Source organism: Caloenas nicobarica, chromosome 2 (assembly GCF_036013445.1).
Source record: "Caloenas nicobarica isolate bCalNic1 chromosome 2, bCalNic1.hap1, whole genome shotgun sequence".
NCBI lineage: Eukaryota > Metazoa > Chordata > Aves > Columbiformes > Columbidae > Caloenas > Caloenas nicobarica.
In genome coordinates, this window is record NC_088246.1 from 98,536,886 (window position 1) to 98,561,406 (window position 24,521).

At 44.8% G+C, this 24,521-nt stretch overlaps 1 protein-coding gene across 1 annotated transcript; it reads right to left on the bottom strand.

Annotated features, from left to right (window-relative positions):
* Positions 1–17,424: 17,424 nt before the first annotated feature.
* On the bottom strand, positions 17,425–22,560 carry IRX2 (iroquois homeobox 2). Its single transcript, XM_065629593.1, has 5 exons — positions 22,318–22,560; positions 20,141–20,546; positions 18,959–19,696; positions 18,205–18,272; positions 17,425–17,477 (listed from the first exon to the last, which is right to left on the bottom strand). The coding sequence occupies exons 1-4, from the start codon at positions 22,558–22,560 to the stop codon at positions 18,229–18,231; spliced, it is 1,431 nt and encodes a 476-aa protein (XP_065485665.1). The 3' UTR covers positions 17,425–17,477; positions 18,205–18,228.
* Between the last annotated feature and the right edge of the window lie 1,961 nt (positions 22,561–24,521).

The following is a 24,521-nucleotide window of genomic DNA, read 5'->3' on the forward strand; positions in this document are numbered from 1 at the left end:
TGGGAAGACAAAACTTAATTCCTCTTGGACCTCTGTCAAACCAAGTGGATGTCCCGAGGCACCCTGAAGAAATCCTCCAAACTTCTAGTGTGAAGTCCTATGCAGTTTGGCTCTCTGTGCCCTTTTTCGTTTGTTTTTAGTGCTACCGAACAAAATACTGCCTGCTTAGAGTCAAACCTTAGCACAATTCTTTCACAAGCGTGGGATTTGCTCAGCCTAAGACTGCTCTTTCCCTGTGATTTCAGTGGAAAGATAGACACCTCCAGCCAGCAGTAGCCAGCTTCACCCTTGGGTGTGACATCCCCTGATGTAATGTGGTGGCAAACAGCAGGTTATCGGAGAACAGAGCTCCTTCAGCATACTGCAGCGCCTCTGTCCCTGTCTGAGACAAAGCTGTAGAGGGCATAAGCAGCTGAGGTCACCATCCTGTGCAGCATGGTGAGTCAGTCGATAAGGCAGAGGAATTATCCCTAAATTTGTCTTGCTTATTTTCTTAATCTTTCCCATATCCAGACAACATTTTATCATTTTTAAAAACATATGAAACCTCATTATACAGTGCCAAAGAAGCACAACACATGGCTACTGGCAAGACAGGAGCAGATTAAAGTGAGAAATTTTTAACTGTAAAGCCATAGAAAGTACCAGGCTCAGGCCTGTTCATGCAAGTTCGAATTGCTTTCATGAAAATGGCATTATTTTTAGGTAATGATTCTCTCCTAATCTGATACCTACATGATCCTAGATTGACAGGTTTCATATGGCTTAATACACCTTTTTTAGTACTGTTGATTGACCATTGCAAAAATGATTTGAAATAACTCTTTTGGTATCATAAATGCTAATAAAAGATTATCAAACATTCTGAAATGAAACATCTGAGGTCAAACTTTCCTGCAGACATGCATAAGTAGCAATCTCCATTATATAAAAGAGACACATGTGTGCACACATATGCACAGATATGTATGTAAAATACCAGGAGAAACAGAGATACATGTATACATATATGGAAACCAGAGATCTGAATTCTTGCTGGTGTGATTATTAATCTGCATAGCTGGGAACTGAGAGATTCTTAAAATTTTCCTTCGTATGATTTCCTATTTTTTCATTTTGTTACTTCTTGGATGGCATCAAGGGTTAGAAGTTTGTTACTTTATAAGTGTTATGTCTTCTTTCTCTAGAGTAGCTGAAAGGAAACAAGAGAAAAGTATATTCTTCTCTCTTACATACCCCTTCTGCTGCTAAATTCTTAGGTTTGTCTTCTGTCCTAGGAGTAATTTTTGGGGGGAGAATCACTGACTGACTGACCAACTGGCTCTAGGAAAGCATTAGATACACTACAAATGCCTTGGCAGGACTAACACATCTGGCAGTTTAGCCTTGATTTGTCCATATCCCTTTCCCGTTTAGGAAGACAACAAAATAACCAAGGCTCAAATCTTGCAAATTTAATGTAAACCAGTAACTCTAAACTCACAAATGGCTCGATGCCTACATTGACACTAGCTATCTGCATACATTTTTTGATAGATATGGAAGCTCTGTATATATAAATTTAGCATGGAGCCTTGCTGCAATCAGTTAGTTACAGCATATTGCAGTCCTAACACTGCTGGAAGAAACAGAAAGTCTCTAAATAGCTGTAGCCAATAGCTGCAATCCTAGAAACTTTCACATCTGAATAACATCAATGTCACAAATTCTCATGCTGGATTTGGCAGTCCTCACTCAAATAAGGTAAATACTTCACCAGAGTAACTGTTTATAGGATTATGTAACTCTCTGCTACCCTATATTCCATCTTCAGCCCACAAAAAGACATACGAAAAGAGAGAACACATAAATATATATATATATGCATATATAAAGTACGTATAGGCATACATTCACACACAGCTATACATGTAGACACTCATAATGTGGTTGATGAGTGACAGAAAGCCCAGTTGTTTCATTTTCTTATATCACTTGCTGCATTCAAGAACCAAATTTAAACAATACACTAGGGACTGCAAAGCCAAATGTTGAAAAGTTAGGAAATCCACAAGAAAAGGTTAGTTTTTGAAACAGTGCCTTGTTCCCAGAGATCTGTCTATCCGGCAGACAAGTGGGACGATTCGAGGCCTAGGGAAGAAAAATAGAGAATCACTTCTTTGTTTCTTAGTCTAAGAAAAATGTTGATCATATGAAATCTTTCCAATTTTCACATTGTGGACAATGGCGCTGGAATTCGAATTCCAGCAGAAGTGTATCACCTGAGACAAAGGAATAATTGTGATTGTGGACCCACTGCTATGGGGAATAAGAGATTTATGCTGCCAGTGACATCCCAGTTATTTAGTAAGTAGCATAGGAACCCTGAAAAACAGAAATCCTGGGTCTTACTCCATGTTCTGGAAGATGAGGTGTTTTAGTGGCTGTAGACCTTTTATGGCCTTTACTAACCTGTCATATTCTACCCCAATCATTTCCTCTGCACAAGCTGTTTTCACCTCTCTTCCTAATTTCTCTTCCAGAGCCTGTTCCCACCTTCTTCAAATCCTAAGTCCTGCAGATACCTGTCCCAGCTCTGCTCCCAACCCAGACTTTTATTCAAGGCTGATTAAGGTGTCCTTCTTCAGACTGCCCTGAAGTGATGTGAACAGCAATGGAGAAGGAATGAGAGAAGAAACAAGACAGTCTTCTTGCCATCTCTTCTGGAGTTACTGAGGCACATAAGAGGAACCAGCATAGAGAATGAGATGCTTAGCTCTACTCTGAGATTGCCAGCCTTGAACATGCACACTACAGATGAAATCTACAAAGAATTAAACTACGAGTTATTATATCAAGTATATCCAATGATAACACTGCCAAATGGGTGTGTGTTTTTATAAAGAAAACAAAAAATGCATCTCTTTCTGGCCTCAAGACACCTTCCTTCCTAAATTTGCATCATTTACTGTAAAGCAGTTTATTCTATAAGGTCACAAAGATTTTTTAACCTTAGCAAACCGAATCATTTCTCCCAATTGTCATTCCTGGAAACAGTTAAACTATTTTGCTTAAGCTTTCTTTTTATATAAAAGCAAGACACACAGTGTGAGGCAGACATCAGTCATAAAAATTCTTGTCTGAACGATTCCGTCTAACAATAAGAAACACACCAGAATCTTACATAAGAAAATGCTATCCATCTTTAAATAGGGATCTCATTTTCAGCTCCATCCGTAGCATATATATACATATAAGTCTTCATTTTTTAGTGCTATCTATTTTTAACCATCTGCTATCATTATTTCTTATGCATTTCAAAATTTTCTGTTTACCTGCATTTGTATGTAGTCACATCAAACACATGATTTCTTTTGCGTGTTAAATTCCCATTAAACTCACCAGGCCAAACTCATCCTAGTGAATTCACCTTGAGTGACAACAGTGACGATTTTCACCCAAGATACACTTCGTACTGATGTAAAAATGTAAATGCACTTAAAGTACAGAGGTGAAAATGACTTGAACACCTTACAGTGCTCCTGGTTCCTCTTCAAGGTCATCTCTTGAAAGCGCTTGTTGAAATCCAACCATACATAGCTATTTATCACTGCAAAGCCTCGTTTATGACAACTTAGGCACCAAAAAAAAACTTGTTTAGAAGGACTTTTTCTCAAGTTACTATAAAGTCTGTTCCATTCTCTTAATACATGGCAATAAACTCTGAATAGCTGGATAAAGAATATAATGGTTTATCTGGTTTCCTTCCAATTAATGTAGGAGAATCTTACAGAATATAACAGCAATTGCATGCACAAATCCTAAATGAATTGATGGAAAGCCTAACCTCATCATGGTTTATCTATTATGCCTCTAAATGCGTTTACATTCTTAGATAAAGGCAATTGTGTTCCCTTAAAGTCAGCTCATAGATTCCTATGTATTGATTCATGGATTATTAACATATCTGAAGAGATTAATATGTTTAACATGTAATTCTGTAGAGCTACAGTAATGTGATGTCTCACTTTCAAGGTAAAATATTTTTTACAAATATACAGTTTTCCTTTAACTCAGGCATTGCCAATGTTATACTAATATTACAAGTTGATAGCTGTGTCTCAGGACATAGACAAATCCTGGCTGAACACTATAAAACTCTGATTTTGGTAGAAATGTGGCTTCCTCGTCCTCTGTCCTGTGCATAAACACATGACATTTCTCTTGAGTGTTCTAAATATTAGGTATTTACTTTCCCAGCTTCAATTTAGCTTCACAATTGCTGCCCTTCTTTATTTCCTCCATCAGCTAGTTGCTGTAACAGCTAAGTCTGTCAGACAAGAGACAAGAAGTTTTCTCTACCACTAGTATATGCTGTTCCAGAAATAACCGAATGTTTTAGCAACTGAGGTGAAAAGAAGGTAGGTAGGTAGGTAGGCAGATAGGTAGGTAGGTAGGGAGGTAGGCAGGTAGGTAGGTAGGCTAAGCTATGGTCCTAGCAGCCAGCACACTCCCAGCTCCTCCCAGCCTGACACCACCTAATATATTGGTCATTCAATTCCATCGATTAGGTGTATACAAAAAATACTGGATTCTTACTGAGGATGATAGACAGTAAGAGGTAGTTACAGCACAATTTATTTTTTTTTTTTTTTTTAATGTGGAAATAACACACATAAGGAAATATCAGATCTCACACTTTTTGTATCATTTAATTCCCAACACATATTACTTTTACTGTGCTTGAGCCTCACACATTTGCAAGGCAGTGCTGTTTTTCTCTCTCTCTCCTCCGCCTTCTCTCTTACATATGGGTCTTACATATGACCCCCACACATCAAATGCAATTGCCTGACCTGATCTATGATCTACTAACCAGCTGCATCTGGAATCACAGACTGGAAGAGAAGCTATGGCACAGAGCTGGAGATGGAGGAGTGCCTCACAGCATATTTCTGCAAGAAAATCCCCAACCCCCGCCAGCTCCAGCTCAGCCTTCGTTGTTCCTTAGAGGCATGATCATCACAGTTTTGTCTCCAGAGGTACCTGGAGCTTGGTCCTCCACTACACGACCAGATTCAGGGAATCTTGTGCATTGCAGTGTAAAAAAATGGAGGCTGAAAATAAAAAAGCATTTAACTTAATTAACTTTCAAATTGAAGTAGTTGGAAGTGTGGATATCACATAAGTCTTGGCTGTGGGATCTTGATTCTGTCCTCTTATGCATATGTTTTACAATAAAGCAATAAATTATATGATCACTTTTTTTTTTTTTTTACACTGGACTTCATTCTGTAGAAAGGTAGATATCCACGGTAGTGATTTTCAGCTCAAAAGATGGCATTTCCCAAGTAACAATTCCTCCATTTAAATAGGCTTGCACTCAATCTATGCATTTTAGTTTGGGGATTTTAGAACTGACATGTTATTTTATTCTCTTTAAATGCAAAAATAGCTTATTCTCAATAGGAAAATGTTAGAAACTGTTTTCTCAGTATTGACGAGTGATTTGATATACTTTAAAAGAGGCTATTTCCCACAACCGATTTTTTACTGCATATTCGTTATATACTTTTTCATTATATTCTAATGACATGGAAGCACATGGAAGAAGATGACTGAAGCCATATTTCCCACTGACTCACATCGACACTTAACACATTCTTGCTCAATATTATCAGGCATTGTAGAAGGGATTAGAATACACTAAAATCGAAAAAAATACAGAGACAAAATGTACAGATTTATCTGCTGTCCAATCCTTTCATTAGCTTGGAAACAAGTTTACTATGGATTTACACTGTGACTTATTATCTTCAGAATCACAAACCTATTCCAATAATAAAAATAAGCTTATATGCACACTACATAAAAATAACTTAAGGATGAATAGTTCAACTTCACCACTTTTTTTAGGACTGGATTCAATAACAGAAATTGGACTCAGCTGTATGGGTTTTTCAAGGATATTATGGACCATATTTCCACAGACATTTTTATTGTTTCTAGTCCTCTAAAACATCTGAAAAGTTATGCTTTTAACTGAGTAGTTTCTTCTCTTTATTAATTTGTGTAAAAGTTTTTTCCTGTTATGTCAATTGCAGGACTATAATTTCATTCTTGCTGTTACAGATAAAAAAGTTCATTTGAATGTGGCTTCTCAAGTATTTAAACCCCACTGAAGTCAGCTGAAGTAGAATAATGTATGTTTGTAATTCAGAAGGGGCTTCGCACAAAGTTGGTTTAGAGGGTTCTGTCATACAGTTTTTGTAACTGTTGTAAAAAATATAATCAATTTATTTCTAATGGCCAGCTTTCCAAATTCTGCACAAGAAAATTAAATAATGTGTTCTTACATGTTCACCAATAATATTCTGCAATTCAAATTATTTACTATGAAAAAATCCAAAGGAGTCAGATTTCTATTCCTCCGTAACCACATTTTGCAGCTCTAACAAGAATTTTAAAAATGTATGTGGGCCAATGAAGAGAGAAGATCCAGCTTACAGACATTAACACCAACACCAATGGAGAAATAGAAATGTAATTATGCAGTCACTTTGCTGATAATAATAATATTTTAAAGTCAAGTGAGATTTGTGTTTTACAGGAAATCTCATGCTCGTTTGGTTGGGGAGTTTTTACTTCAAAGCCCCAGATCCTGGAACTGAGTAATGAGGTAAGTATTCCACATTTATTTTATAAATGAATCCTTCTCTCCCAGATTTACAGCATAAAATTTGGCATGCAAGTAGTTCAAAATTCAAAAGACAAATGAAAACACATCAAAAAAAAAAAAAAAAAAAATCTCATGATCTGAAAAGAACTTACAGAGCTGGGCACAGCACTGGAGGTTTTGTGTGTGTATTTTGTTTGCTTGTTTGTTTTTTCCAGAAGAAACATGTGCTGAGAATAAGATTTTTCCCACCCAGTGGAAGACCAAGCAGGAAGAGAAAGAGAGGAAAAAAATCCGGTAGCTTCCCCCTAGTGCTCCCTGTCACCATCACCTGCATATAGACAGCTGCCCCCCAGCTCCCTGCCCCTGGGGGGATGCGTCTGTAACAGCCCGCTCCCTGGGAGTGAAGCCATCCCGCCTGTGTGCAGCTATCCAATAGGAAATATAAAAACTGACAAAATGTGTCTTAAATCTGCTCCCTCTCCACACGCGCACACAGCTCAAAGCTCAAAGAAGATAACGTCCGTATGCTGGAACCTGCCTCTATGGGAAAGTCCCTGCACCCCCTCTCTCACAGAGAGAAGAAGGAGAAAGGGGGGGTCTTGCTCCCCCTCCCCTCATGGAGCTGTGCAGAAAAAGGAGGTGAGGGACGCGGTGCCCAAGAGCAAGAGGAGAGCACGGGGATGTGGTTGCGTTGCCTTGCATTTAGGTCACTCTGCCGGGAATAGGTTTCTGCTCCTGCTCCAAAAGTTTCACGTTGGGTTTGTGCTGTGCTGTCACCAGTAGAAACAACTCCATCTCAGGTGCATTGGAGAAGGCAAGGGTGACCACCTCCTGTGAGCAGCTGGGGTTTCAGGCCTGTTTGGGGAAGGTGTACCAGCCTGAGCCCTTCAAGGACCTGGGGTGGGAGCATGCTGGGGTCAGCATCTCAAATGTGGTTAGGCATAATCTCCTCACCTCTGGGAAGGCTGAAGCCCTTCTAGACATAAGGAGAGACAGCATGTGATTTCTTGGATGAGTTTAAGAAAAAAAAAAACAACAAAAAAACCCCCCACGATCCTGAAGTGATCTCAAGGGTAAGAAGCTGAAATGGACTTCCATTTACATCTTGTCCCCTTCTTGAATATAGTTCTAAGCTGCTTTACAAAGGGTGCAGCTCCAGGTATCAGGTCCTAAAGTTCTTGCAGAGCTGTGGTAAACACCCATGATCCAGGGACACAATAACAGCTTTGCATATTTATTGGAAGCCATTTTAACACTTCTCTCTAAGTCACACTGCAAATGCTTTAACTAGGTACATCTCTACAGGAAGGGGGAAAGGTCATAGCAGAAATAGGAAATATACCCATCATAAAGGACATTAAAATCCCTTCCACTTCCTCAAAATGTGCAAGAGGAGTGCTGCAAGATATTGCTTCTCCTTGTCTTGCAAAAGCAGACCTGACCAATTTCTGCCAGAACGGCAGCGGCCCACAGTGTGCCATTTAGATGGGCTGAGCCAAAATCAATGGGGAACTCTGTGCCAGATCAATGCCTCAGTGCGGCTGGCAGCCAACACGAACCCATTTCCATGTGAGTCACCTACGAGACTGCAGGTGCTGGAGGCCTATGGAAAGTTGAATCCTAGCCACTAACAGCTCATGTAATCATGTTGCTTGCTCAGATCTCCGGCTGATAAACGCACCCAGTTACTCCTAACTGTCTTCCTTACAAAATAACACCTCCCAGGACACCTACTTCTTCAATAGTTTTTAACCACACTGCAGCTGCACAAGAAAATCCATTCATCAATTATAAATCAATTGAGGAACAGAAATCTGCAGCTCGCTTGATTGCCCTTGTTGTCCCTGCAACTCACTGATCCAGCTACAGAAACTTTCCAGCATGCCAGGTCTGTTTATTTATTTATTTATCATATCATTAATAATAAAAATAATTATTCCACACCTGAACGGACCATTCCTTCCTTTATAGAAAATAACTGCTGCAGCAATCCATTAGCAGAGCAATCTTCTCTCTGATGAGAGAGAGGAAGACACAAAGGGAGCAAGAGAGAGAAAAAGAGATTTTTTTGTATTCCACAAAAGGCAATGCAAGTATGGTGGGCTGGATGCAGCCTCAGCCCCCAGCTACAGCCCTCCCTCTCTGATTGCAGGGGACTTCTTTAAATAGGTAGCTATTCCCCGAGAAAGAGCTCTGCTCCTCCTCTCCTGTTTATGCTGTCAATTTCCAGCCCTCTCCATCCTAGCAAAGATTTGCATTATGCGAGGCTGCTTTTAACAAGTAAAGCGTTTGCAAAAGTTTACTTCAGAGAGAAGGATTAGGCGTGCTTATTCCTCGATGGTGAAAAAACACAACGGCATGGATCAGGAGTAAAGGCAGGCTGGAAATGTTAAAAAGGCTGGAGAGGAATTCAGGAAGTTTTATCCACTCTCCGAGAAATATAGTTGCTTTTACGATCATTGGAAATGGAAGGAGGAGGGGAGTGAATACTACGTCAAAGGCTGAAAATAATAATAATAACAATAATAACAACAACAACAACTCCTCCGTGGGGGAAGGGTGTTTTTTTTTTTATCCTCCCCTGCTGAAGCAGTCTTGCAGATACTTTTCTCCTTCTTTATTAAACTAATCACTATAAATATTACTGTATGCTAGTATTTCTGGAGCTAAACGAGTAGCGGGACAACTGGATATTTTCCTTTTTTTTTTGGTGTTGAGTGTTCCGAGGTGACTAAATTTGCCTTGTTGAGCCTTGTAAAATCCTGACTTAATCATGTAAACTTCTGTGTAAGCAAAATAGACGAAACTTCAAAGGGTCAAAAACCCTTTAGGGATTTGCGAGGAGACGCCAGCAATAGATCCTAATCTGCCTCCAGAATCCTGGCTGTATTTGTCCAAGGAACTGGTACCAGCAAACTCTCGAAGGTAGAGATAGTGAGTTGATTCAGCCTTTATCCCCTTAGAGAGTATTGGCTTTGTGAGGCTCTAGGCAGCGCTTCAACGCCAGGGGATCTTGCCCAAACCCTCTAAAAATGAAGTACAGGAGTAATTTGAGATAATGACTTTGTAACAGGCTTGGGCAGACCTTGGACAGAAGAAGTGAGAGATGTTATCACCCCAGCATTCCTCTTAAAATGCAGTTTTTCCCCCTGCTTATTCCCGGTTAGTCAAAGCTACATTAACATTCCATCCAGGGCTGCTAAACAGAATCTTAATTAGTCCTGATACTCTTGTGCAAGGGGTTTATTCATTGCACTCTTAACTAATGGTTGCTGTCAGGGTATTTTTTTTCTTCTTTGGGTTCTTTGGGGATATCGTGTTCTGCTGCAAAGCATGACAGAAATGTAATGTGCACGCAAAAAAAAAAAAAAAAAAAAAAGCTTGCAGATCTGAGACTGAGGCTGACTCCAGCCTTGTCTAATGGTGAGACATTGTTAGGACTAATGAGAATAACTTCACCAATAGAAACATCGATGTGTCTTGTTTATCTTAAATTTTAACGGTACATGCTCTCCCGCTCTTTTATTTTTTTTTCCTGTGACAGAAAAATATTACAAACTTGTTAGTGTTTTGAAGCGGTTCACGCAACTCCCACTAATTTTGCAGCCCTCTGTATTTTGCATTAGCCACCCGTGGCTCGGTGTTTAATGAGAGAGTCTGTAGGTGGAGAAGAATTAACAAGTTACTAAACGGCCGGTTGCTCCGGTAAGACCTTTCTCTCTGCATTACGTCGTATTTATAACCCCACTTTACAGTCATCCTTCGCTCTGACACGCACACCCACACACCGGTTTCTGGTTCACACGCACACCCGAGTCTCTCTCCGCAACTCTCCCATTCGGACTGGCCCCGCTGTTAGCAAGGGGAAACTTAGGCGCCCGTAAGTGATACGTACATGTCATTTGATGTGAACATCCCTGAAGTTTATTTGTGTCTCAAGGCTGAATCGTGACAATGAACAGCCGCGACACACAACACCAAAAAAAAAAAAAAAAAAAAAAGGAAGGAGAAGCGTAGCAGGGGTGACTCGCCATCCGCGCCGAAGTGAAGAGGCTGTTTCGTTTATCAGCTGTGGCAGAAGTCGTTATTTGCCTGTAAATCTACGTTCGGCTACACCGAACTCGGAAACAGATTTATAAAACTATAAGTTACCGTTTCTTTCCTGTTGGGGGAAAGAAATGAGAGTAGAGGGGGAAAAAAAAAAAAGGTGTTTTTTTGGAAATAGGAGGTTCGCGTTACCTAGCTGCTGCTCACCCCTATTTAAGACTCCTTCGCATAAGCTTGCGTAACATTGATTACTCACAAAGAGTTCACAATAACTATCGTGTAGCTAAACTAATTGAGACAATCACGCTAAGTTATAGTCAGTCTAAAAGGTACCATTGATGTGGTAATGCCTATAGAAAGTCAGACATGCGACTCACTACCATTTAATTGCTCCTTTAAACCTGTTATTACAATGTTAACTGGCTTAAGTATATATTGCTGCCTTTTATTGCCTTGATGTGACAAATTAAAACATACACTCTGGAAAGGGCATTCATTTGCGGACAGAATTGCAAGAAAAAGGGAGCCGGGTGGTGTCAAACCTGTCAGGACGAATTAATTGTAAAACTTGCATTTTGCACTGCAATTCCCCCTGCAGTTTCGTTGTACGGGGGAAACATTTTATATATAAACCACGTGACTGTTATATATAATATTATATACACGTATCCCATCTCACACAGATCTGCCGTAAAATCAGCCCCATCGCGCTGAAAACGAAAAGTCCTTTCGGCTCCGAGACCTCGCCTGACGCTAAATTAGGTGGAGGTTTGGAGCAAAGCAGGGAGGGGGCAACGATGGACTTTCTACCTCAGTTGAACACCACACGCCTGTATGTGGGGGTGGAGGAGGAGGCTTTTCAGCGGGTACCTTGCCTTTTGGCTGCCAAGTCCCAGGCCCGGGAGGGAGGGGTTACCCACGCCCCAAGAGCCGGGAGCAAGACAGCGGCCACCGTCCCTGCGGGCTGCCCTTCTTCATGAGGAAGCTCTACCGAGCGCCCTCAAGGAGCAGGGGGTGGGGAGAAAAGTAATAATAATTTCTTGATTCCCTATCCCCAGGGCCGAGCCAGGTTCGGGATCGTTTAAACGCGCAAGGCTGTTCCTCTCCCGCTTCGAGGAGCGGAGCCCAGCACTGCACGGCACGGCACGGCGCTGCGCCGCTCCCCCCCGCGCATCCTACGCGGGCTGGGCGGGGGGCTTCGCGGGCTCCAGGTAAAATACCCCCCCCTTTCCCTCATGAAGGCATTGAGGGCTACCCTAAACAAGAAAGACGCTCCTCCCTCCTTTCCCTTTTTTTTTAAAGTTTTTTTTACCTCCTCCGCTCGTGAAAAGATGTCAGAGGGTTAAAATGTCCTGCTCACCCTCGCCCTTGATCTCGGGGAGAGAGGTAAGAGTTGCTGGCACCTTTATGGGACTCAGACCTGCTGCGGCTGCGAGAAACGTCGGCCCCTGCTAACTTTGATCGGCCTTATTCATCCCAGCTGCGCTCTATTTGTTTGTCATTTTGCCCTTTTCTTCCCAGAATCGTTATTTATGGTCTGAAAAGTGAAACGCGCCGCGATTTGCCTTTACATGGACAATTCTGCAAACTGGGGGATACACCTCCCTCCTTTCTCCCTCCCTTCCCCGCCCCCCGCGAGGGGGCTGCCAAAAGAGAAGGGAAAAACCTGTCTCAATCATTATCAAGTCAGCTTTGAATTCATTACTCCAGAGCATTAACTAATTACCAGATCAGAGAGAAGAAAAAAATAAATATTCCTTTAAATAACTGAAGGTAATTATAACCCTGTTGTTGACACTAACGATTAATAATTGATCAGAAGTTATACACAACAAATTGTCAATTTATCTCCCTATAAAAATGCACATACTTTTTTTTTTTCGTGGGCGATTTTTAAGTGCCCAAGCAGCGACAGCGTCCACGCAGCCGCCGTGCCAGGAGCAGTACGACTTTTTTTTTTTTTTTTCCCTCTCAAATATTTGGAAGTACTTTGAAATCCTCCGTCATGGGTGACACAAACCCGTGTGGAGCAGAAGTGACTTTCGCTGTCGGCCTGTGCTCCTGTCTCTCCGAGGAGGGCCAGGACAGGGTGATCACCCCCGCCCTCCCCCTCCCCTTTCCTTTCTTTTGAGTCCCCAAATCCCTAAAGGAGCAAAATTAACGATGACCGCCCCCGAGGCAGAGCGGCTGCGTCGCTCCGTCCCTTACTTTTGCTACGGGAAAGAGCAGCCGGCTCGGCCCGGATTGGATGTGAAATGGTGACATTCCCCCGTGAGTCACGGCTGGGGCGGGGGAGGGGGAGCGGGAAACGGGTCCAGATTGCGGGAGCCCGGCTGTCACCTCGGCCAGGGCGCTCACAGGTAACATGCTTCTCCAGAGCCTTCCTGCCTCCAGGTCGCTGCCTGCAGCTCTGAGCTACCTCTCTGCCAGCCTGTGCCCCGCCGATCGCCCTTTCCCTCTGTAGTTTTAATAAAGACTCTGCTTCAGAGCCGCTGAGTAATAATCAGGGATTAGATGCATGGATGCTTTGAATATTCACCGCGGATCCTTTTGTTTCTTAACTTTTTTTTGGCCCCTCTTTTATTTCTTTAGAAGCCGGGAACATACCTGGGTTATTAGTTACTGGGTTAAAAACAAAGGGCTGAACTTCATATTGCTTAATGTGCAGTATTACTATTAATAACAATACTTTTCCCATCGTTATTCAATTCCTACGATGGAAAGGCTCTTTTCGACTAATTGGATCGTAAGAAGCTTGCCCAAGCACCCGAAAAAATGTCTGAATGGAGAAGACAACGAATCGACTTGCATGTAAATTCCACTTTTTTTTTTTTTTTCTTTTTAAGTTAATAAGCGATAAAATCCTCCCGGTATTGATTACATCCCTGACGCGGTTTCTTAGCTGTGCGGTGAGTCTGAACCGCCTTTAAGAGAGATGTAACATGTGACGGAGGCAGAAACTTGCAGTGCCGGGAGGTTTGGTGGTGGAGGGATTTTTTTGGTTGTTGTTGGTTGGTTGGTTTGTGATTGTTTGTTTGTTTGTTTCCCGTGAGGTTGGGCCCGGAGGGGCAGCGACGGCGCGGGCTGGGCTGGGCTGGGATGCTCCGCTCCGGGCTGCCCAGCCCCGGGCCGCTCCCGCTCCTGGCAGCGGGGCTGCCGGCCCCTCTGGCGGGAGTTAATTGGCAGTCCATTAGGAGCAGGGCTAAAGCAAACGGTGCACCTTGCAAGTTGCTTCTTCACCTGGAAATCACCCTTTCCCCAAAAACCTGGAGACCTCTTCCGCGTGTGGACGTCTGGGAAGGCAGTCCTCGTTTTTGTTGCTGGTGGGTTGTGTTTGGTTTTGGTTTATCATGGGTTTTTGTTTGTTTGTTTGTTTTCTCTGCTATCTCTTTCTTACAGGGGCTAAGATGCAAACGGAGTGAGGAGGGAAATGCAGGCGTCTATTGTGCTTTGTATTAACTTTCCCCTTATCCAGGCCCGTTCCCCTTCAGCCGCGAGCTGGTGTGCAGCAGTAATTTCCACGTCTGTCTGTCCGCTGCTGGCCTGAGCTGCGTGTTACCTCCGTTCCCATCCCTTCCCTCAGTCTCCAGCCAAACAAAGGTGGGCGACTCGTTTGGGTTTTTTTTTCCGCTCTCAAAGGCAGTTGGTGAGCAGCTTCCATGAAACAATAACTCTCTTATTGAGAACAAATGTTGACATTTGCAGGGAGCGAGGAAAAAAGCAGCCCAGGAACTGCGAAGTGGAAAGCGACCCTCTTCCCATTTGACGACAGTGCCAATTCCTCCGGGATCCCACCTGAGATTAAAGCCTGAATTTCAATAAATCAGCTCTAATGAAACCTCTGGCCCCGAAGAGGCGAGGGTTTGTCCTTCCCGCTCCAAAACTAGCACAAAAACGAGGGGAGGGAGGTGGGAAGGGAGTAAATATAGAAAGAGGGTTGAGATTTTAATCCCAGCGGTCTGATTAGCATCGTTATGAAATAAACCATACACAAAGTGATGTATTTTATCGTTCATCCTTCTTTCTTGCTATATTCAAATAATCGCATTGTTTGTGCCAACAATCTAGCAAGACTACATTTTCCTCCTGCTTTCAATTTTGATTATTAAATCTGAAATGACGTTGAATATGCAGTTCTTGCCCATTAATTTCTTGTTTAAAAAGTAAGTTTATTTGCCAAATCATTTGCGTGTCGCCCATCTGCATCCATTAACAGTTCGTGAATTTCTCAGAGGATGAGAGAAGTCCATTGGGTTTTACATACATAGTGAATACTTTAAAGCGAGTTTTCCAAGTCTTTCTACTTTTCTTTCCAGAAAGAAATCCAGGTCTAAATACTAGCAAGGGTGGGTAAATTATGGAAATCTTTTATAAGTCTTTGGGCGTATAAACATCAAAGGAATGTCGTTAGCCTTTTTTAATCTCTGCCACAGCTTTTGGTTTTTACCAATTGAAATGTACACGTTGTGTCCCACAGAGCCCTGGAACACAAAACGTGGGTGGTGGGGGCTGATGGAGTAGGAGCAAGAGTGGGCAAAAGAAAGTTCAGGCGTCTCCCCCGACATAAATAGTGCCTCCGTAAAATCTTCCTAGAGTGCATAGTAAAGACTGTCGAGGATGATTATAGTAAATATGAGCATCTACTTCATGCGCTAAACTGGCGGGAAAAATCTGAATTACTTGTTGGCTGTTTGACTAACTGTACGACACCAATGCGCATAGATACAATTGCATTCTACCTCAGTGAAAAACAGAATGTTACAGGAGCAAAGAAGCATCATTCTACAGACAACATAAGAAGATGGGTAGGCCTCCAGCTGCAAGGGTCTTCAGTGTTTTATATTTAGCTAGATGGGTCCCAGAGTTTTCCAGAATTCAAATATTAATTTCTGCCCTATCAGCTGAAAAACACATGCATTTTATCAATCGGTTAGACGTCTTTATAGGGGTAAAATATGAGAGCTGGGGCAGGGGACGGGGGGTTGGGGGTGGTAAGATGTATCATGGGAATTGTGTATATGTATTTAAGAAAAACAGCTTCCTTTCCCCCTATTTAATATAATCACAACATATTTCCTGACTCCAAGACTAGCATGGCTCTTTATCCAGTTAACATTCCCAAGGCCGATGCCTTAAGTATCTAAGATCACTTTCAAATGCCCTTTCTAACAAGACCCGAGCAAGGGGCCACTAATTTTCACTGAACAAAAAGCCACTGGAGAGAGATCCGTTTGTCAATATCAACTGGTCCAGCAATTTCCCATCTTCAGACACATCGGCCTATCTGAGCTGGCAGATGTTTAGACAAGATTTTATAAATTGTTCAATATCAGACCATAATGAACCCCAACTGACCATTCCAAAGCAGCTAAAAGCATTCAGGATCTCCCCTGCTGGGATCTAATAATGCTCTCACGCTGGAACATTATTAATCATGGAATAAAATAGATGAGCCCCTTGAAAAATAAGTGTATGATTGATTAAAGGGCAATCTAAGAAGCTATTATTCTTGTTTTATAACCGTAAGTTATATTCACTCAATTTATCTTTTGGGGAAAATAAATGATTGTTCGTTTCTTTTCTGAAATTATATTATATGAGGATTCCCATTATTTTACTAAAAATTAAAATGATTAGTTAGCTGATTTTATGAGCCAAATCAAAGCGTATTTCCAATGCGACTGTAAAAATAGGGTTTACTGATACAAAGAAAAAAGCAAAAAATCATAAAAATCAGGAATTGGACTTTTTTATCTCCCCCATCCCCGCCCCTTTGCATAATTCAGTCAGACGCAGAAACAAAGAAATTAGAAATAAGCCATAGCTGATTATAATTCCTTGTTTTGTTGTGTTTTCTGTTTGTTTGGGTTTTTAAATGGTGGATTTAAAGAATGTTAACTCAAATAAAGAGCTACTTCACACCCAACATAAATAGCTTTTAAGAAACATGCATGTATTCACATCACATATGCAAGTATATATACAAATACGTATTTGCACACGTGTATATTTAAAGCTGAAGTATAACGGAACAACCCAGGATGAATTAATTTATGCAAAACATATATTTGCGTACTCATTTTATGGTCTAAGCTCTACTAATGAAATTATAACTTTCGTCATTTTCTAAATAATAGATTATTATTTTGGGGGAAATGAACGAAAAACACCATATTGTTGCAGACTAGTCTGTTTTTATTTACAATTAGAGATATAAATTAGTAAAGAATTCTCGTTAAACAACCAAAGATTGTATAACCATCAATGTTTCAAATAAAAACCAGGCAAAATTTATTTACAAAAAGTTCAGATTCCATTGCAATACAACTTGCATAAATTACTAGAAGCTTTATATCGTTACAAAAATAAATATCAAATTTGTTTCCACTTTGTAAGGACTCAAGTTCTCCAATCACGTCTTTATTATCTCTACTGTATACATCTTTTACAAATAAATTTTACAATAAATCCTATCACACCTATCGAATATATACCGTGGCAATGAAGTGATCAATTCGAGATATCCTGAGAAAAACAGATCTGCTTTTAAAAGTCACACATACATGGGGGAAACTATACTATACCAGAAAACTCACATATGTCCAACAAAATTCTGGTTTAATAATTAGAGTCTGAAGATTTAATAGTGCTCTGTGGTCTTCTTTTATACAGTGGCACAAGATGTGATCCGGATTTAGAGATTTGTTATATATATTAGCTCAGGGAGAGATGATGGCTTGCTGACTTTTTTCAAAGCAATTGTGACACCTACCTGTGGACCAAGGAAAAAACCAGATCATCCAAAAATCCTTCAATTACACACTAACACCATCAAACGGAGGAAAAAAAAAAAAAAAAGTACGGCAAAATTCTTACTCGACTTCTAAGAAAATAATTAGTTGAAAAAATACCGGCAGGGCGACTTTTTGCTGCTTATTTAGCCCTAAATAGTGGAGGTATTAAGAATGGCATTATTAGCTAGGCAAGAGGCAAAACACAGATAACAGTTAACATGCCCTGCTTAAGATGCATGTCGGTCTCTAACAGTGGAACTGTCCCTTTCTATTTTAAATACACGGTCACTGCGTGAAGCATCAATCAGAATGTACAATTCTAGCACTGCCACGTGAGCACAAGCACTTTGTTTTTAAACAACAATAACTTCAAAGATATTTTTTCTGAAGCTTTCTTTCCGTAACATTTAAATAGTCCTTACGGCTTTGTCTTACACAAGTGAAGACTATGCAAGGTGGGGGAACTGTCTAACCTGACTTAAAAATGAAAACAAACCCGAGAAGGAAAAGACATAATGAGAGCTTAAAAACAAAACAAAACCAAGCCAAACAAACAAAACCACCAGCAGAAAAGTGTGGCTTAGTTTGTAATCAGAATCTTAAACAATGAAGCAAAAAATATAACGCTAAGCAAGTCTACAACTGTGCAGCATGTCTTAGACATGACGCCAAATGATCAGGGTAATAGAAAATGTTCTCACTTACTTGCATTGCTGTGTGATTGCACTTCTATAGGTATGGTTGTACTCCTACTGTGCAGACTTCAGTGGGATCTGTCAAAATATAACCGTCAGTTAGTCACAGAACACAGCCAGCTAACTAGATTATACAGTTTGTGTAGGTCCCAACCCTCACTCGCACGCAATTCGTAACTGAGTCGTTTAAAAGGCTGGTCTCTATTTTATAATTGCCCCTTTTCCGAGTGTTTTGTTAGAACAAGCTGACAATTATATTAGTAGAAAACTTCTTCGAAAAAAATAATACAGAGTTAAAAATGACACGCTCCATGTAATTTCACGTCCAAGGTCAGCAATTACCTGAACCCAAAGCTGCAAAGAAAAGTGAGAATACTGGAAACAAAGAGAACAAAACCAGTTTGTCAGAAAAAAAAAAAATACGGGGAATGGCACCAGTGCTCTCTGCATATATTCGTGTGTAGTTTTCCACTTAAAAACGACTTTTAAAAGCTGCATCTGCAGCCTGTAACACTGATCTGAAAGTCGTCTTTTACATTTCCTCTCTCGGTTCCTAGAGGCAGGTATCGATACGACGGCGACATGCCGTTTTTAATCACCAGGTTATACTATTGCCCATCTTCACCCGGCGGTGGTAGTCCTGACAGTGCGCTCAGTTTTCTCCAGAGAAGATTTCAGTGATTACAGCTTATAATGGACTTGTACGAGTCGGGGAAGGAGAGCGAGGGAGAAGGGGGAAGAAAGTGCAGAAACGAGTCACCTACCTTTCTTAGAGTCATAACTAGAGGGCCTGTAATGTTGTTCTAGCTGGTTAGTGATCGTTTTCAAAGAGTCACTGCTCTGCTTGTGAACAGAGCTGGCATTTAGGACAGTCTGACTTAGTCCCTCGTTTGAAGCCACTGCTGCGGAGTTGTATCTCAGGATTCCCTGGCTCTGCAGAGCGTTAAAGTTCCCATAGTTTGTATAATTGCTATAAAAAGGTGAGGTGTAATAAATATGTCTCCCTAGGATGGAGGAGGGCGAGTAGGCAGCGCTGTGCGGGACGGAGGCGGGGGTGGCCGAGGAGAGCGGCGCAGACTGGCAGCCTTGTCCCAGGCTCTGGCTCTTGAGGTCCGAGGTGGCGATTTCGGCCAGTGACCAGAGCTTGGGCTTGCTGGCCGGCGTCGGGGGGCCAGGGGAGGCGCGGCCGCCCAGCGCCGCCTTGCTGGCGCTGCGGGCGGCGTCGGCGTGCGGATGGCCGAGGAGCGGGGCCTCCACGGCCGCCAGCGGCGAGGAGGTGGCGGGCTTGGCCGGCGGGTCGCGCTCCCCGCCGCCGCCGTCGTCCTCCTCGATGTCTTCCTCCTCCTCCTCGTCCTCCTCCTCTTCCTCGATGTCCTCGTACTTGTCCTTGCACTCCGAGCCCGACTCGCAGAGGGGGTCGCCCGCTCGGCAGGGCAGCTTCTCGCCGTCCGACTCGGCGGAGCACGAGTGGTCCGTCAGCGAGTCGACTTGCAAGCTGATCCCTGCAAGGGCCCGCCGGGCACAGAAAGGCAGAGTCAGGGGGGGGGCGGCAAAAGAGAGGCGGGTGAGAAGCAAGCACCACCACCACCACGGCGGCGGGCAGGGAGACGCTAGCCGTCCCAGCCTTTTCTGTGCAATCCCGTTTCGAGGAGCATCCATCCCCACGGGCTAGCTCCGCTGCGGCGCTCCGCACCTCTCCGCCTGCTCCCTGCAAGGCGCCGCCGCCCGCCGCGGCACCTCCGCCCGCCGCCCCCCGCCCGCCCCCGGCCACCGGGCTGCGAGGCGACGAGCGCCCGGAGAAGCCGGAGGCGAGGGGACAGGACGCGGTTTGGGTAGCTTTTGTTAACGCAGCCCCCCATCCCCCTTCCCTGCTACCCCGCTCCCGGGAGGACGCGAAGAGGCGGGATGGGACCACCCCACCGCGGCCGCGGTCACCCGGCGCCCACCTTCGTCCTCTGCAGAGGTTTCATTGCTCTCGGGCATCTTCTCGGGACTCTCATCTTTACTCCTCGCCCCGTCGCCTTCGTCGTCGTCTTCATCCTCGCTTTTGTTCCGGGGGGCCCAGGTCATCTTGTTCTCCTTCTTGAGCCGCCGGCGGGCGTTGGCGAACCAGGTGGAGACCTGGGTGAGGGTCATCTTGGTGATGATGGCCAACATGATCTTCTCGCCCTTGGTGGGGTAGGGGTTCTTGCGGTGCTCCTGCAGCCAGGCCTTCAGCGTGGCCGTGGCGTCGCGGGTGGCGTTTTTCCTGTATGCGGGGTCGTTGAGCTGGTAGGGGTAGGCAGGGCTGCCGTACGGGTGATAGCTGATGGCTCCGGTCATCCCCGTCGTATGGGCGTCGTAAGGGGAGCCCTGGACAGAACAAAACGATGGGGTTGGCAATTTGTTATTGCTGATAGCCATTAGTAAGTTGTCAAGGCGAGATCGGTGGTTATATTTGTATTTCCCCGGGATGGTGTCTTGTATCCATATTCTATGAGGGGGAAAAGCAGCACCCAAAGGCCATTAAGTTGCGATTCCTCCCCCCCCCTTCCTCCGCCCAGCAGACAGACACAGGCACACGCGCTTAAAATCGGCGATGTTTTAATCTTTCTGACTAATTTCAACTCCTTGTAATTGAATATTTCCCAATATAATTTTTGAACCGCGCAGACATTTTAAAGGCCCTACAGGTAGTGTCTTGATATCTACATTTCTCTCAAAGGTTCAAAAGATGTTTCCTTTTTTGCTATAGAAAATACAACAAAGCCGCCACTTAGCAATTCACTGCACTAATGCATTGCAAATCCAATTTGCAAATCAGAAGATATGCACCGTTTCGAATTGTTCAAATGCGATGTAATTAGCATTTTAATTCGCCCTTTAACGTTTAAATTGCGCTTATTTAAGTCTGCATAATGCAAGAAAAGTTAAAGATATCGCTAAGGAGCTCGCTAACTTTCAGCACGTCTCTGAATTCCACAGATCGGCGAGTCACAGACGCAACATCACCCAATATCCCGCACAGTTCACAACCTCGCTGCAACTTCCAGCCACTCGCCTACTGCTTCTCAACAGGAAAAACAACCAAGCGAGATCCTCAGATCTTTTATACCATCCCGAATAAAGACTGCATGACAATTTATGCACCTTATTTTACAGACAGAAAGCAAGTAGTTTCCCTGTCACTTTGCCGGGAGAGAGAACTACGTCGCTGCCATCCCCTCTAGGATCTCGACAGAGGCTCCAGTCTTAAATTCCGGGCACAGGTCTTTGTGTGTACGGACTAGATACGTGTCTGACTCTGTGTGTGTGTTTATAAAACTATATAACCATCTAAACGTGCAGTTTATTTATATAGTTTATGGTTTTATTTATATAGTTTATGCACGGAATACACACACACGCAATTCCAAATTCTCCTTTTAACTAATAAGAAGAAAGTGAAATTCGAAACTGCGGCCACCACAACCATCTTGGGCTTAAGCGAAGCTCACAGATCGCAAACAGATGCTCCTTTTCATTCCTAAAATCCAGTTAAACCATTAGCACAAAACACACTGAAAGTAAATAAAACCACACGGAGATAAAGCTCGCAGCGGCTCTGAACACCGACTTAAAAAGAAGAGGAGGGAAAAGAGAAAAAAGGAAGGAAAAAACCCCCCACAACTCTCCCCTATCCTACCACAGAGAAAAGAAAAAAAAAAGTGAGAGAGAAAGCGGGGATGGCGGGGGGCGAGAACGAAAGCATCCAACTCAACTGACTGAGACGATCTGTATTTCTTTAATCAGGGCTCCCGCACGGCTCCGCGAACCGAGGGTGAGCCCGGGTCCCAGGCCCGCCGGCAGCGCTCTCGACTGGGGCGCGGAGTGGAACGGCTCCCCGGCCCCAGCCCCGGCCCCGGCCCCAACTCCGCTCCCCTCCGCCCGGCTCCGCGAGTCTCCGCCGGCCCCGGCTGGGCTGCGAGGCTGCTCGCAGTTCGGTACGCGACTGGCGCCAGCAGCGCGTCCGCGGTGCGGGGCGCCCGGCTGTGCGACGTGGTGTCGGGGCTGATGGTGAGTGTGTGAGAAGAGAGGCTGAAGATGATGAGGATGAGAATGCGGATGCTAATGAAGAAGGAGAGGGTTTCTCTTCGGTAGTTACCATGTAGGAGGGGAATCCCGTGGCGGGGTCTGTGGAGTACTGGAGCGGGCTGGTGAAGCCTGTGGCCGCCGCCTGGGCGGTGAAAGCTGCCGATCCCGGGTAAGGGCTGAACGCCGATCCCGACGAAGACCTGGCCAGCTCCTCGCTCCTGGGGGCCGCCAGCGCCGACGCCCCGTACGCCGGGCAGGAGTACAGAGCCAGCGAGCCGGGGGGCTGGTAGAGGTAACCCTGAGGATAGGACATGGCTTGCACTGGCGTGCACAGGAGCAGGGAGGGGGCGAGGGTGACCGGCCCTGCTGCTGCCGCTGCTCCTGGCGCTGCTTTCGTGCTCTCCCTCTCTCCCGCCCGCCCTCCCACCCTCCCTCCCTCCCTCCCTCCCTCTCTCTCTCTCTCTCTCTCTCTCCCTCCGGTTGGCTCTGTGCAGTTATGTAGAGAATCAGAATTGTTATATGCTCCCCTCCATGCGCACCCGGTCAGAATAAAAACAAACAGGAGGGAAAAAAAAAAAGAACACCGCCAAAAAAGGGAAAATAAATCGAGCGGTCAGAAACCTAACCGGGAGGGAAAGGGCGTCTGGGAAAGACGGAAGAGGAGACGGTTAATTAAAAAAGACAGAGAGAGAAAGGGAGAGAAACAGAAAGGGAGAGAGAGAGAGAGAGAGAGAGAAGCGAGCCCCCGAAATCAGAAAAGTGACTGCTGCATATGGAGTTCTCCCAGCCAGCCAGCCAGCTCCCCCAGCGCCTGCGAGCCTGTATTTTGGGGGAAGTATAGAGTCTGAAGTGAAGAGTTGAGGGAAGGAGCACTCGAGTTTCTGAGGGACATTGGAAAACAGAGCTGTCCGTCACCGCCGCTCATCTGCATAGCGCGGCGGGCCCGCCCCCTCCCTCTCCGGCCCGTCTCCTCCCGCGGCCGGCAGGCAGGCAGGCAAGGAAGCAGCGAAGGCAGGCTTTGTAATGCAAGCCAACCTCTCTGACTGCGAGCACCCTGCTGAAGCCAAACGATGATGCTGCTCATCAGCTCCTCTCAGGACTCGCGGAGCCATAAATACTCTTTCGCACACTCTCGATTACATCCCCCTTCTCCTTCTTTCTATACCCACGCGGGAAAGGAAAAAGAGTACGTGTTATAAATATATGCATCCCTTCACGTACGCACTCGCCGAAGCGCTATATACACGCACACGTATCGTAGATGTGTGCATTTGCACGCGTGTGGATATGTAGGGCCAGGCTCGACGGAGCTGGGCAGTGTAGAAGGGAAGAGCACTTTGTAAAAGTACTGCCCTATATGGTAGGGAAGAAGAGCAACTGCTCAAATCAGCAGATCCAGAGTCGCGCTGTTCCTGGCAGCGAGAGCTTTATAGTTTTATAAGTTGCCACAAGCAGTCAAGATCTAGTCATGGAGCGCGTTTGCACAGGAAGGGAAAAGAAAAAGAACCCTCATATTTCTTTCATTTGTATTCTTGCTCGTCTGGTGCGTGGGGAGGTGGCCTGGGTGACTCCTTCCTGGGGGCTAGCTGCCTTTCCCCACCTATCTGGCAGGTCAGATAAATCTCCTGGAATACGATCACGACGTAATTAATTTCCCAAATAATGTAATCTCTTCCTCCGCCCCCTCCCTTCGGCCCTAACCACCATCAGCTTCTAGCCATTGCCTCCTCCGGGAGGACGACACGAAGGCACCGATCTTCTCGACGCAAACAGAAATAGATGCATATATGTGCGCATGCATTTTTGTAATTATTAGTCTTGAGGGACTCTTCAGGAACCGGTGGTGAGCTGCCCGCACTCGAGCTCTGGCCTTTGCCTCCCGGGACAAGGCGCGGTGCAGGAAGGCAGCAGCGGGCGGTCCCGTGTGTCCCGCTCCCACCCGCGACAGCGCTGGGCCTCTGCTCCCTTCTCTCTCCTCCAATCCCCACCTCCTCAGCCTCAGGGCACGGCGTTGGGCCCTGCCCAGCCCACCGAGCGGCTGCCGGCGGGGTCGAGGCGCGCTAGGCCGCTCCGCGCCTCCCGGCCCGCACCTGCGCCCCGCAACGCCGCTGCCGCCCGGGCGGGGCAGGATCAGGCCGGCAGGTAGGGACGGGGCCGCCGGGGCCACAGGGCTGGGAGCCACCGCGCTTCCCGCCAGCCCTTCACCCCCAGCCCGCGCAGGCTTAGGAGCCCGGGATAAGCTAAAAAAAGAAAAAAAAAAAACGTTTAGGGGCT